This window comes from Salvelinus sp. IW2-2015, linkage group LG34 (assembly GCF_002910315.2).
Source record: "Salvelinus sp. IW2-2015 linkage group LG34, ASM291031v2, whole genome shotgun sequence".
NCBI classification, from domain to species: Eukaryota; Metazoa; Chordata; class Actinopteri; order Salmoniformes; family Salmonidae; genus Salvelinus; species Salvelinus sp. IW2-2015.
In genome coordinates this window covers 442857-458368 of record NC_036873.1, presented here as the reverse complement: position 1 = coordinate 458368, position 15512 = coordinate 442857, and the positions used below count along the sequence as shown (strand labels likewise).

General features: G+C 40.6%; 2 protein-coding genes and 1 pseudogene across 2 annotated transcripts; all 3 read left to right on the top strand.

Annotated features, from left to right (window-relative positions):
- The window catches only part of LOC111958502 (uncharacterized), a 4063-nt pseudogene extending 1601 nt beyond the window's left edge, over nucleotides 1-2462 (top strand).
- A 5446-nt stretch (nucleotides 2463-7908) lies between these two features.
- On the top strand, nucleotides 7909-13174 carry hemgn (hemogen). The gene is made up of 5 exons (XM_024134815.2): nucleotides 7909-7918; nucleotides 10322-10363; nucleotides 11321-11411; nucleotides 11996-12474; nucleotides 12647-13174. The coding sequence occupies exons 1-5, from the start codon at nucleotides 7909-7911 to the stop codon at nucleotides 12760-12762; spliced, it is 738 nt and encodes a 245-aa protein (XP_023990583.1). The 3' UTR covers nucleotides 12763-13174.
- Nucleotides 13175-13485: 311 nt separating this feature from the next.
- trmo (tRNA methyltransferase O) lies at nucleotides 13486-15507 on the top strand (the record flags this gene model as incomplete). Its single annotated transcript, XM_023979757.2, has 5 exons — nucleotides 13486-13748; nucleotides 13890-14035; nucleotides 14346-14520; nucleotides 14794-14951; nucleotides 15260-15507. Coding segments are annotated over exons 1-5 (813 nt in total), but the record flags the coding sequence as incomplete, so codon positions are not given.
- Between the last annotated feature and the right edge of the window lie 5 nt (nucleotides 15508-15512).

Below are 15512 nucleotides of genomic sequence, written 5' to 3'. Positions count from 1 at the left end.
ATAATGCAATCTGAAACTAGATCATAAAGGAGCAATTGTCCAGACAGAAGAACGTTTTTTGTTGACTCCTTTAAAAAAAATGTAAATTCTGCCTGGGGGTATAGAAAGGCCATTGTATGCATTCCTAATGGCAACCTATTCCATAGTGCACTATTGAGGGCCCTTGTCAAAAGTAGTGCACTGTTATGTAAGGAATAGGGTTCCATTTAGGGCATAGTCATTGTTTTCTGAAAGACTGTTACTTGCTTGGGAGTTTTTTGTGTGTTGACAGAGGTGACTGATATGTCTTCACATTATGTTGCAGTTGGAACTCAGTGACAACAGAATCTTGGTGGCCTTGACGTGCTAGCAGAGAAACTCCCCAACCTCACACATCTAAATCTAAGGGAACAAACTGAAAGACATCAGTACGTTGGAACCTTTGGTAGGTACACCAAACTCCCGGTAGAGCACAATACAGTGCGACACCATCTCATTGTCTCAGGCTATGCCTCAAATGACACTATTCCTTGTATAGTTGCAGGAGAGTTTGTTTTATACTAATTTCTGATTTGTTTCCCTATGTGGCTCTAGTCAAAATTGTTTGCTAGCCTATATGGGCAAAAGGTGTGCTCTAAAATCAAATTAGATTTATTCGCCAGTGTTTTTTCACACCCTAATTACCCTACACCCATTTGGTCCCACAAAAAAGCTGGACAGCCTGAAGTCTCTGGACCTGTTCAACTGTGAGGTGACCAACCTGAATGACTACAGGGAGATGTGTTTCAAGCTGCTCCCTCAGCTCACCTACCTGGACGGTACGATGTGGAGGACCGAGAGGCATCCGACTCGGACGGAGAGGTCGACGGGTGTACGATGACGAGGATGAGGGTGGGCATCCATTTTTTTGTGTGTTTTGAGGGAATATGAGGAATATGCAGATGTGAGTTGAATGGGGGTCTTCTGTAGCTCAGTTGTTAGCCCATGACGCTTGCAACGTCAGGATAGTAGGTTCGATTCCCGGGATCACCCATACATAAAATGTATGCTCCGTGACAAGTCCTTTGAAAAAAAGCATCTGCTAAATGGCATTACAATCCATATTAGTATATCGTGGGTGTTTTGTCATGCAAGGGAATTTTATTGTGTATTTGTACGGTTTTGTCGGCATGTGATAACTGACAATGGATTGATTAGATATTATTAGGAATCTTTTAGTCCTGATTGGACTAATCTACCAAGAGTCCTTAACATAAAAATACAATTTATAATATGATCACATTTTCACATAACACACTGTTGCAACAGACATAATACACTGAACTTGACAGATAAATACTCTTTAACATCTTGAAAAGAGAGATTGATTCCTTCGTCTACCATAGTCCTGCACAACCTTCCCATGTATTATATCTAAATGTTTGTTGAATTTCTATATTGAAAGGTTTTTGTGTTGCTCAGATAAATTATTCACTTGCTCTGAATCAAATGTGATGTATTTATTTGTTTTTAGAAGATAGGGAGAGAGGAAGACTTTGATGAGGAGGATGATGACGATGAAGAGGAGTAGAAGGAGAGGAGGAAGATGAGGTCAGCGCCACCGATGAGGAGGTAAACCCCTTTTTGGTTTGTTTGACTCAATAGTTGAAAGATCAACAGGGGATATTGTTGATTCTGACCTGCTCTGTCCCTTCTCTCCAGGAGGAAGACCTTGGCATTGATGGTGAAGTTGAAGATGAGGAGGATGAGGAGAGGATGAAGAGGGTTATGTCATTGTCATACTTTTTTTCACAAGCGCATGTCGAAACTCATGTTAAAAAGTTTAACTTTGGATACTTTACTAAGTACAGTGTAATAACTCTTTCTCACTTCCCTAGAAGTTGAGGCTGTCAAAGGCGAGAAGAGAAAGCGAGAACCCGATTGATGAAGATGACGATGATGATGACGACGAGGACGACTATAGAGCAAAAAACAAGAGGCTGTCAATTACCAACCCGTTCCCTCTCCACCCTTACACCCTGCCTACGCCACGTCTCTCCCCCAGCTTGTAGTCCCGTGTGGGAAAGACTGTACTGGATGGGTGGTCCGAGTGGAGGCTGCTCTCCCCGATGGACCGAGAGCTATTCCCAAGTTCTCAAGCAGGCACCACTCCGCATTCCACAATTTCACTGTCAACTCCCCCTTTATGTTATACCTGTGTGAGGACTTTGGGACTGGTATCTAGTTTTGGGTCTGTGCTTTTTTAATTTTGTTGGATGAACTCTGAATTTATATTTTATGTTGTTGGTTTATATTTCTTCCCCTCTTCTTTTGTCTTTGTTTTATTTTTCGTTCCTATCCCCCCCATAAAATTATGCTATAAGCAGCTGTGTGATGAGCGAGCTATGATTTTGTGGCCGCCTGTTGCACAAATCAAGGTTGTAGCTACATTTTTACTTCCTGTATGACCAAACTACTTTGTAAATAAATGTTACAATTTTGCGCTTTGCTCTCCTGCCATACTTTTCTCTTGTCACATCTAGAGTTGAATGAATCTGAGTTAAAGTGCAATCGCTCTCGTCTCCCCACTCTGGCAAATTTGGATTGCAATAGGTTAACGCTGCGAAAAGTCTGACTCGATTTATCTAATACATAGAATATAATTTTACTTAAGCAAGCCTCGAATGGAAATTCAAATGTCACTTTACAAGATGACATGTTGCACCTCATCATTTATTATTTTGAATGGAGGGAAGAAAAAATGGGAAGATGTGAAATCCACTTTAACCCCAAAGCTGCCATGTGTTCGCACTTCTCTTTGTATGCTTTGACTTTGAGAGTTGCAAAGAGGTTATTTGGTTCAATTCTAATTTTTTGCTTTGAGTGCTCTAGAGATTTGAGGGATTCTAGTGCCCCCAAAAGCCTGTTTTAGCATTGTGCACCACCACTGAGGACTTTCAGCATTTTGAAGTAGTCAACTGGGTGGGACTTCCTGATGGCTTAAGGAAGATCACAGAATTCCATCCAGGTCACCAGGAGGAATCAGCCAATGAATTAGACTTGTGAGTAAACATTCCATAATGCAGATGGTAGTAAATTGTCAACCTTAAAATATGGCTGTGAGTTGAGTAGTGCCTTCAATCCATGAGGTTATGGGTTCAAACCCCCATTTCCTGTTTTCTAGTGTATATTTAACGATGTCAAATTTAAGAAAATAAGTATAATGAATGTGAAGGAGTCAGTGGCGGTCTGGCATAAGGATCTCCCCCTAAGCAAGGGATTATAAAGTTGAACCTGGCTCTGGAGCAGGGTTGCCTTAACACTGAGGACTGTCACAGAGCGCATCAAGGCCACTGGGAGTGGCTGCATAACATAAGATGGCCAGAAAGTGGTGATGTTGGCCGGAAGGGTGCCATAAATGATCGAGTTCGCCCTGGGGTGCCTGAACACTAACCAGCAGTGATTATGGGGATAAGTCCCGGGAAAAGTTTACACTTAGTTTTAATAGGCAAAAATGCTCTTTAAGAACAAAAGTGTCTACTTTTTCAGGGATTTTCCACCGTTACTTGCTGTACTCCAGGAGGAGAGGGGACCCAGTATTCAGAACCATTTTTTTAGCGTGAATGCACCACATTGCCCAGCTTGTAAACTCAGCAAAAAAAAGAAACGTCCCCTTTTCGTGACCCTGTCTTTCAAAGATAATTAGTAAAAATCCAAATAATTTCACAGATCGTCAAGGGTGTAACAACTTTCCATGCTTGTTCAATTAACAGAAAACAATTAATTGAGATCTCTTCTTCGCCATTTCCTGTCTTGCTCGCCTGGGGAACAGCCTCATACAATACTGTAACTAAGTAACTTGTGTAAAAAAAAACATTACCTTTTTGAGTTTCCCAAGTTTGGGAAGGTTGGAGACTGAGATTAGGCCAACGTTTATCAAACTGAGGAATTCCAGATTGACGAATTCTGCTGTGAGACCTTCAATTTTCCCTTCATTTGATCTGCAGTTATCCAGGACAAGTTCTCGTACCTATAAAAATGTGTAAAATTGTAATTCAAAGAAAAGCATATGTATGCATTGTTTACAGATGCACTACAAACACTAAAACTGAGGATGCACACATATTATAAAAGCGTTATTTTACGCATATATGCAAAAATGGTGTGGGAAAATCTGTTAAGAATGGTTACATGTTGACAACATTTGAGGCATTGATACAACAACAAAAACTACGATTGAATCTAAACTTCATGATTGAAAAAGGTCAATACACAAAATATGGATCTCAATGACAGGAGTGGTTGTTACTCTGACGTTTTCCTGATTTATGTATGAATACTTGCAACCTTTCAATTCCTCACAACAKAATCTCATCGTTTAAAAAGTTCACGTGAGGGACAGTCGTTACGCAACCAAAACTCGATAAAAGGGTTGAAGAAAGTTAACGCTGAACGTCAAATATCATGATTTGCACATTGGCAAAGTGAAACATTGATGAAAAGTGAAACATTGATAAGGCTGTCGAGTGGAGTCATCAATAAAGGTATTTGGTTGCATGATGTTTTATGTCGAGGCACCGCGGTTGTTTCTTTAAACCAGCTGCCACGAGGAAGAACCGCACAATACAGTTCTACCTTCACTTGCCCGCTGTTCAGTCACTAATGACACATGCAATGCTTTTTGTTAGCAAGCTCGCTACAGGCTAGCCATTGCCCTTTTAAGCGCTGCTGTGCAGTTGAGGACCTGCAAGAGAAGCCTGACTGCCCGCCATTACCTACCCTACAGCAATGGAAAGGATTGCGAATATACCKTGTAAAGATGCACTTTTTTATTTTAAAATCGAATTTATTGGGGAAATGGATCGCCTAGTCGTCGAGCGAACGACCGATATGACAGTTTGTTACATTATATCACCGTTTCGTAAACAACGTCGAAGGAAATATTCAGAACGGAAATTAGTCAAACAAAGATGGAGCCTCATTTCTCCAGAGCTTCAAAGACGGCAGAATGACAACATGGCGATTCCTGAGAAACAGTATGCAGAGTTCTCTAAACTCTCCGGAGATGGATGACTGTTTACATGCAGTAATTACGTAAAATCATCCCTTAAAATTAACTTTCAATGTAGAATACTTTTATCAATGTTTGCATGAAAGCCAGAGAGCGTCAACGTCGAGTTTTAGCAACCCACGCACCGAACGCAGTTTCCTCTGTCTCGTGTCATTCAGGCAGGCTATTGCACGAGCCGACGACCAACACGTTATTCGGAGATTGTCGGTAGCCTAAGCATTAGACATTTTAAATTATTAACATACAAAATACCGAATCTGAACGTGGAGGTTTGCCAGTTTCAATAAGTATTTCGTTTGCTTTCGTGGTAGTTGTGGGGAATAATATGGCGGGAACCAAACATTCGCTGGCCGCTGCGAATTAGCAACATTGTAACAAATCAGCTTTAATTTGCGGGAAATTATTTAGTTTKTGAATCTCAAYTRGAACAATAATATTTGACGGAATGTTAGGGTAGGCATGCAACGTTAGATCATCGGCGACATTGTAGCTGGCTAATTCCCTCAACTTCAGTTGATTCTTAGCAAGTAATATAAACGTTACATATTGCGAAAAGGGGATGTAATAGTAGCAGTTGTAGCCTACAAGATGTGCATGAGTCGTGAGAACAAACGTTATTGACTAATTTTGTTTGCTTGCTAGCTAGCTATCTAATGTGTCCCTACCCAATTCGTGGAAAATGTCGAAAAGAAGCCACCAGTGATCTCATGAATGATATCACAAAAGTAGGGGCATAAACTTAATTTTTGATTATTGTTGTGGATTAAAGTGCATTGTAATAAAGGCGCCCCATTTTAGAATTTATGCTAGCAACAAACATGGCTACCAAGGTCTATATAAATAAACCACATCCGTCCAAATGGGTCAATGTCTAACGCATCGTGGAAAAACACGTCTCCTACAACACAGATGTAGAAGTTAACAAATAATTGAGACAACGTTGTTGCATTCGAACCGTGTGTGTGCAACATCTACCCAGTGACTGTGAAACTGTTAACACTGCAATAATGCCAGAAAGCAAAAAATAATCGCCTTTCGAAAGTAACGATTGAATATTGTCTTGTTCCCCCTCACGCCCCAACGGGGACAGTGTAATGTAGCTTGTTACYGTTAAGTATTTTCTGCTCTATTAATAAATGAGAAACATTAAGTCCATGTGGTCACCATTAGCTACACAGGTCACTTGGAAAGCAAAAAAGTAGCAAGCTAGCCAGAAAACTAAAGGTTTGGTTTAAAAGGCACGACTTACATCAGATGGGGTCCTGTTTCTTAGTTCCAAGTGGATCCTCTTTTTCATGTCCATCTCGCCCTACGAAAGTTGAACTTTTCTCTTGTGTGTCGGTGTAATTTATATTCAGTCCAAAGGCAGAGAGATGCCCTAATGGAGGAAGAATATGGGACTGTATAATGAACTGAGCCAAACGCCAAGTTACCCGCGGAGAGGAGAAACCATGGAGGGAAACGGGACTAAAACAAAATATATTCTCAATAGCGCCATCTCTGGTCAGAAACGCTCACTGCCGTTAAACAGGCATTGCAGTCACAAAACATGACGCTGCCATGAAACAACTGGGYTGCGATTTATTTCTGGGGTGAAAAGTGATGTATTATGTACAATTCTAAGTTTAAACAAATGTTTTTTGTCAGTCTTTTTATCTGATTATTTTTTATAAAAATAACCAGTTTGTAATTCTGTAATTCGGAGATTATTTTAAACATATTTAATAAATCAATTGATTACATAATCAGAAATCATTGCAATGAGTTCTAAAGAAAAAACAAATGAAATCAGAACTATTATTTACTTATCTATCTACAGCAGAGATGTTTGAGCTCCCCTCCTCCCAGCCTTGACCCCACTCTTCGAGGGTGTCTAAGGGGGATTTGGGATATGCAAAAAGTACATTTCCATTTCACACGTGTATAATATATATAATAATACTATAATAATAATATACATGTGTGAAACAGGACAAACCCAAGCAACCACCTAATTATTGTATTATTTAAAAGGCCTTATTTTGAAATTAATTATTAAGATACCTGTTGACAAGGCAGCGGCAAATWAATTTCATAGCATTCTTTGTTTATCAGTACATTTCAACGTAACCTAAACACATGACATTGTTGTCCTAATGTACATATGCTCAATAAACATTACACCCTATTTAATGTGTGTACACTTATTTCATTTACCAATAATCAGCATCTCAAGCAATATGAAGATMCCCGACAATCTCATACAATTTGKCCTTTTATTAGAACCGGTAGGTAGAGTGCGTTTATTTGGTTTACAGTGAAGGGAGCATTGTATATGCACACCGTGATGGGGTACTTCTCCCTTACGCTTCCTGCATAGAGACGCAAGATCCCTGAAGCYGAAGAACACACCYGTGTGCCTCCCYCTACCACCAAAGAGCACCTTCTCTCTCTGTCAGAACAAGAAACACTTACACCTATGGCAATTATGAACCAGCAACAAATTACCTTAGTGAAAATTGATATTCATCAACAAGCCAATTTATTTATTTACATTTTTTATTTTTCAATGAAAGAGTCTCTTGCATCTCTAAGTGCATCTCTACAAAAGCCTTTTGTAGGATCTAGTCAGGTCACCAACGTGTGTCCTATTCAAGACTAACGGTACCTATACAACTACTATGCTTGAGATAGCTATGTGTTTCTATTTTGGTGTGGATTTTAATTAATATGGTGGTAACATTTGTAAAATTGTAATCACAGCTTTTAAATCACAATATGTAAAACATGAAAACAGCAGTTTTGTATCTTGGATATGAATGCAACTATGGAAGTTGCTAAAATAAATACCATTACAGGCCCTACTGTACTATGCTGTATATTTCAACCATGTTTTGAACATGGTAATCGGTAATAGAAAGTATTTACCAGGAGAGGGCACTGCAATGTCTTTGTACAACCTCCTCAAACTCATGAGGTTATCATGCATTATGGGTGTGTGTGGGTGACTTCTCTCCTCTCTGACTGTATCTGCTTATCTAATCGATTGCTTAGAAATATGTGCAAGCCTTTAAAGGGGCAATCAGCAGTGGAAACAATAACAGAGTGTTTTTTCGCTGCCCCTGTTTTAGTAAACGGCTGAGGGAGAAATGTAACCACTCTCAATTCATAGACAGAGGTATGGATGCAAGGACTGACCAGCCATGAAATCAAAATTATAATTTTAAACATGTTTTGAGGCTACTTAGTTTACAAACATTGGAGTAAAAAAAGCTTATATTTTGGTTTCTGATGGGGTAGGATAGTTGAACTAAGCTCATGAGGCATTTATAAATTAATTCTTCAAGAATCAATGGGTACAAATCATTAATTTATACATCCAAAAATGGAATGTAACAGGTGCAGATTGCCACTTAAAGAGACAGAAGGGGGTACATTATTGTGAACCGGCTGAGTATAATATCTATGGAATTGTTTAGTGTGTTAGTTGCTTTGATTTTTGACAGCAGGACCCAGCAAACTGATTTTCCTCAACATGCATTTTTCAAGTAGGTTTGTGTATGTGTGTGTGTCCTCATTTGTTGCACATTGAGTAACTTTTTTGGTTGATCTCTATTGCTTTGCATGTTCTGCATAAGTGTCATTGTCAAACTCCCCTCCAAAGCTGAAGATGAAAATAGAGGAGGTGTCACATATCTGGTAGTCCATAAGTATTTGTAGGCAGTACTCTTTGTGGCCTTGCATTGGAAGTTGCTAGTCTCCCATAATTAACTGTTTAGGCTATGGTTTACTTAGATTTTCAATGGCTAACAAAGTACTTGGCCGTCTACTAAGTTGTTGTAAATTATTGTTTGAGAAATTCTATTTGACACTAAGTACAGTAATCAAGTATAGGCCTCTTAGTAGCACTGTGCCGACTGAAGACTGATAGGCAGTTGAGTCTTATTTGCTCTTAGTGAAGCAGGTGGCTTCCAGAGAGGCTCACTGGCTCAGACACAGCAAGCCGAGGCTTCAATGTGCAGGGAGAAGATTGAGAACACGCCAGAGAATGAGCAGCTCCCTTGCGATGAGATAAGATGGTTATGCCTTCACTCTACTGTAGAAGACCCTGAGGCGCAGGTAGGGGTGCTACTTTTGCCGCCAGATTCAAAACAAAACATGTCGGTATTTCAAGGTTTTGTGTCTATGTTCTTCCTTTGTGAGAAAGAAAAAAACAACAGCCATAAAGTTATCTTTTTGTCAGACTAGATAGTATTCAGTGAATGGATTGGAGGACATTGTGTTTACTTTCCAACTTATAGGAATGTATACTGTAGTTCCAGTGAATCTGGTATATAGGATACATTTTCTCCGCACTGTAGTTTTCGAAAGAGAAAAATACATGGCCTAAAGTATGTAGACTATGTATTCAGTGTTTGACTTGGAAGGAGCTCCCCAGAGCTGAGTATCGGCACCTCAAATGTTCTATGCTTGAGCTCCTGTTCCTCTTAAAGAATATTAGCTCAAAAGTATTGTTGGAACTTCTGCACCTAAATATAAACAGTACCGTCACCCAAGTGAGTACCGGCCGGCACCTTTTTCAGTCCAAGTCAAACACATCTATGTAGGGCGGATGTAGGCCGTGGAGCCTTCCGGAATGTGTTCATGTATGGCTATACCCTTCTAACGAGCTGCACACAGTCTATACTCAAAAGTGTGACTCAAGCTAGCTAGCCTACCTACACTGTCTGCCTCAGTCCCTCTGGGCTTTATTTCCTCTTTGTTGAACCCCTACTGTGCTCCTCATATCACTGACTGGAATATTGCATAAACACAGAGGGAGAATTTGCCTGAATTCAGTTATTCTCTCTTCCTGAGCACCAGTGACACACTCTGCACCTTTTATTTATACTGTGTGCTGCTAGCTATTCTCAGACACACACAGCTGTATAGGTAGCCCCATGACAACTCTCTCTCTCTCTCGCACACACACACACCCACACACACACACCACAACACACACACACACACACACACCACACACACACACACACACCACACACACACACACACACACACAGCCAGCAACATGGCCTGCTTTTATGCCCGTTTTGTGCCAACTCCTCCACCTTTACAAATACGATAAGAGCTGAGCCATAAGAACTCTTCCAGGGCTATGGTAATGGTTAACCAGATAATGATTTTCTGGGGCGGGACTTGCAAAGAGACATCATTTTTTCTCAACGTTTTTACCCCTCTCTGCTCGCTTGCCCCTCTCAACAAGGTACATTATTAATTTCTACAGGAGCAAAATGGAGGGGACGTTCGATTAAGAGAAACCAGAGTTGGAATATAAAAATCCCAATGAACACCAAGGTAAAATGACCTCTGAACATGGTCTCTATTCTGTGTTTTATAGTGAAATATCCAATTATTTCTCAGATGTACCACTGTTCTCTGAAAAGGTTACTATCTTAGTCCTAGTATTAGTATGTCATAGTGTCCTTTTATTGTTAACATTGGCTCTATTCATGCATATTCCTGCCAATGTATTTGCTGCAAACTGGGTCACAAAGGACTTACTGATGGTTGATTCTGTCCAAACAGATGTACCACTAAGATGATTGCAACTCAATAGGAACATGTATTTGGAAGACAATTTTACTGTAGATGTTCTCTGTTTGTGTCCAGACATAAGTCTGTTTGTGTCTCATACTGTATGTTTGTAGTCCCAGACACCATGTACTAACATGTACTAATCATCCTATACAATACTTTTTCAATTCAACTTTTCTTCAAAAGCAGCTCAAACAATGTAAAAATGAACTATAGCCATTGAATTCTACCGTGCAAATATAGAGTGAGTTATAGGGAAATAATGCATGCTCTAGAATGCCCTTCAAGCCAATCAGAAGGAGTATTCAACAATGCCATGGTATAATATGTACTATCACCTATACTTTGGTATGCTGATGGTTTATACAACTGCTGCTACATAGCTGCATTGGTTTTGCAGTCAATTTCTGACACAAATCATACAACAGCATTAAAACTACTGGAGCATTCAAATATGGAGAGAGTTTTGTACCACAGCATAAACCAGTAATTGATCAAGTACAGAGAGGACAGTGAACAAAATCATAATGAAACAAAGTGCCTAAGTAACCCAATTTTTTATTGAACCATTGTCAGTTTATTATGATATTAACTAAATGTGTCTTACACTCTGACTATTGATGTAATAGAATTCAAATGAGGATTGAGAGTGAAGTGTCCTGTCTGTTGTTGATAGCTGACTGACTGGCTGACTGGTGTATGTTGGTCGTGTTACAGGTGGGATCCAGCGGCGGCTAAGAGACAGAGACCTTCTCAAGAAAAGAAAGGCAGAGGCCGAGGAGAAGGCGATTAACCAGTGGGTTTATGGGTAAATGTAGACATTAAGAAGAGGTGCAGAACTAGTAAATGGAAGAGAAGAGGCTTAGATTTTGAACCACTAATGACGGTTTTGTGCTTCAGCCGACAAATGTATTTAACTAGAAACTTGAGTGGACTATGTGGGCTTCAATACAGCTGCCAAGCCCTTTGTCCTTATTGCTTACTCTAGTGCTTGCTTACGTGCTTAAATAAGTTTGGCTGAAAAGCCACTTAACATGACTTTATGTTTTTGTATGTTTAAAGAATGTAGACCAGAAAATAGTAATAGATGGTTATACATGCATAAATAAAGTTGTGTACATGAAACAATATATTTGATAATGATCGTATTTGGCTGCCTATCGGTCTTCCAGCCCATATTGTCCAATATGAAGCCAGAGGAAACCAAAGGTTGCRTAGGCGTTTCCAACTATTGGCACCARACATTTAGATCAAGGACTTTGCACTATCAACAATGCATGAATGAATATCGCCAAGCTTATCAACGTAATCAGCTGCAAAGTGTAAACATTCCAGTTGCGGGGAYGTGTATAATGACGACCCACAATTACATTTCTATTTGTGTGACATCAGGGTAGAGAGCAGGAGGAAGAGAGCGAGGGGAAGAYAGGAGAAGAGTAGCTCGGGAAGACGAGGAAGGCCAAGGAAGACTGATCCAACACCGGAGCTCCCGGCTTCCCAGGAKGAGCCAGAACAGGAGGCTGTCATTGTAAAGGTGGTGTCCAAACCAGTGGAAGTCACCCCTGCCCCTACCTRGATCTCACTATCCCCATTCCTTCCGGTGGACCCTAGCCCGCCAGAATCACTACCGGCGTATGTTCCCCCCATCCCAGCCCCTATCCTTATCCTTGCCCCTGCTCCTGTGCCTGTTGTTGCCCCTTCTCCAATGTATAGCCCTGTTACTGCCCCTGCACCATCCCTGTTGGAGACCCTGTACACAGAAGGCAGTGACCAGGGTAGTGACACCCTGGACCAGGTGCTGATTGAGGACTTGGGTCCTGATGAGAAGGAAGTCATCCCTCCATCTCAAAACAACCGGGGCACTGATCAAGGTACTAATGGCATCAATTAATTGATGTCTCTTTGCAGTCATGTACTTGACTTCTGAATATACTGAAGTGGCTGGCCAATGAGCTCATTGGGATGTTATCTAGCTGTGAGGGATATGATCTTGTCACATATAGTATAATCAGAAATGTTAAACTAACCACCTTTCTGTCATAGGTTCAAGTGAGGAGCCGTCTGTCAATGTGCCTGAYCAGAATAGAGTGTTCTCTACGTTCCCCAGGTTCTACACTGGTGCTCCTTCACAAGATCATCCACCAAGAAACTTCTTCTGAAATCCACTCAGATCTGGCCTCTGATAGCACACAGACAGATTACATGCATAGTAATCTATTCTGTCAACATGTGCATTTGAGAGGTGATGCAGTTTTGCCTTACTGGTTAACTCATAGAGTATGGATACGAAATGTTATGTACAACGAAATGCATGAATTCCAGCTTTAAACCTACCCATGGATTTATTTATTTTTGCTTCATGAATGGTGTCTAAATTTGTTATGTTGCAAGAACTGCACTGTCTGTATTTAATAAATGATTTGTACAAGCTAAATATGGCAGCATTTGAAAATACATTTGTATTTAATCATTTCTGGTAACTGTGTTTTCTAATTGTGATTTTTTTTTATACCAATGGTTTATTTGAGATAAGCGCTATGATAATAAAGGTGTGATGCTTTGTTGATAATATGACTGTCTCCTTGTTATGATCATCTACAAAATAAGAACAAGTCTCAGTTCCTCAATACTACCCTCTGCTGTCCTTTTACAGTAGTGAAACAATCTCGAAGGAGTCATTATATATATTCAATATTACAGTACACATGTTGTTTTGACATTTCTCTAAACTGACAACCATGAAAAATAGTTATTTCTACGAGTTTCATCCATAACTCTCCAACAGGACACCAGTTTGACGTTTTGCTTCACAATTTACATAATCATTTGCGCATGCTTGCTACAGCAGTCAGTCACCGCTTTCCATTAGTAAGTTGCTGGTTGGCCAGCTAGAAATGACGATACACATGCGCGGAAGCATTTCAGCAGAGATGTGTAATTTTGTTAGACAGCATAAACAATCTCTGATATTTTACAACATTATCAGATGTTATTGTATGAATTCTGATTATTTAATCTAATCAATGACAAACTAGCAAAGCAATCAAGACACTATCAAAATGTCTGCCACTTGCAACTGTACCGAGCATGTCAACAAACTCAACCAGCAGATATCTGTCATGCGAAAAGAAATCAAGAATCTCAGGTATGAAATTAATGCATAATGTAAAGCATGGCATCTTGAAAAAAAAACATCTAGCTAAGTCGTTATTCGTATTACATACTGACTATATGCTGCTGACCACAATGTGTCAACACAGGTATTAAAATGTTCCCCCCCACCCAGGCAATTGTTGGACAGTGCTGTTCGTTCTCATCGAAAACACATGACATCTCTCCAGTCTGCTTTGACACACATTGGCCAGAGTCGATCTCCAAAGAGTCAGCCGGGGTCACAGGCAGAACTAGAGACACAGAATTCACTTGAGAAAGGTAGCTGGCTAAGGCACTCGATTTCTCGCTTATATCCCTCTCATATCTTCCCCGCATAACTTGTCTTGATCATTGTTTAGCTTTATCTGACTGGCACTTCATTAGAACTTCTATTCACTATAGAATCAATATAGAAATATCGCACACAAAGGATCTTCCGCTTATCAGACTTGCTTRCAATGAGAATAATTTTCTATGAGAATGACATGATCTATAGCTTGCATTTCTATCTGAAATATGTTTGGTCTGGCACAAAGCTAGATAATGCACCTTTAATCATTGTTTGAAAATGKCAATTTCTCCTTCACAGGGACCATCCAGACAGTCCCCATAGGTTACATCAGCTCCTGTTTCTCAGTGAAGAATGGCACCCCCAGACAGCCAACCATATGTGGGSCCTCCAGGGCCACCCTTCAGATCCAGCAGAGTGTCTTCAACAACCCTGAACACTCACTGGTCGGCCTGGACAACTACTCTCATGTCTGGTACGTACTAGAGACTGGGATAGGGAGCCAAACTTAGTAGAGGGGGTAGCTAGCTAAACTTAAGGCTGWTTAAGAAGGTAGCAATGTCAGTACTACATAAAACAATCTGTATTTTTTGCAAAGACAGTTCTCTCATTAGCTAAACGTATCAAGGATGTCACAATCATTTTCTTAGTCATGAACTGTTTTGATCAACTTACATCCCAATATTCCCAATTTGTCGACACTTGTACAATAAATACATTAGCCTGCTTTCACTCATTCCATTTCCAGGATCATCTTCCTGTTCCATAAGAACGGCCACCTGAGTTATAAGGCTAAGGTGAAGCCACCCAGACTGAACGGCCAGAGGGTTGGGGTGTACTCCACACGTAGCCCCCACCGGCCCAACGCCCTGGGTCTGACCCTGGCCAAGCTGGACAGAGTCACAGGTTAGTATCAGTCGCCAAAAACAGCTCGAATTGCTTTGCTTTTCTGCGCAGTGTGACGGTGCTCCGTCTAAAGGTGCGTCCCCAAATATATAATCCCCAGAATGTTGCAGAGTCTCATTTCAGATTGAGCAGTACATTGTGTGTGTGAGAGAGTGAGTTTGTGGGTGTGTCCGACATTATTGCAGGTACGCTTAGCCTTATTGTCCCCATAATTGCTAAGCCATAGGCACACTATTGTTCAGTGTCGAACTGCCTGCTATGTGGATTGGTGTATTTTATGAAATAAACAGTTCACTTTCTACTTTAAGGTGACACACTTCATCTGAGTGAGATAGACATGATCGCAGGCACCCCTGTCCTCGATATCAAACCCTACATCTCTGACTATGACTCCCCACACAGTAGACTGGACATTGACACGAATACTTATGACTCTGGCGTCCAACCTGAGAGCGCCAGTGTACCATCAGAAGAGGGGACCACCAGTGTACCGTCAGAAGAGGGGACCACCAGTGTACCGTCAGAAGAGGGGACCACCAGTGTACCGTCAGAAGAGGGGAC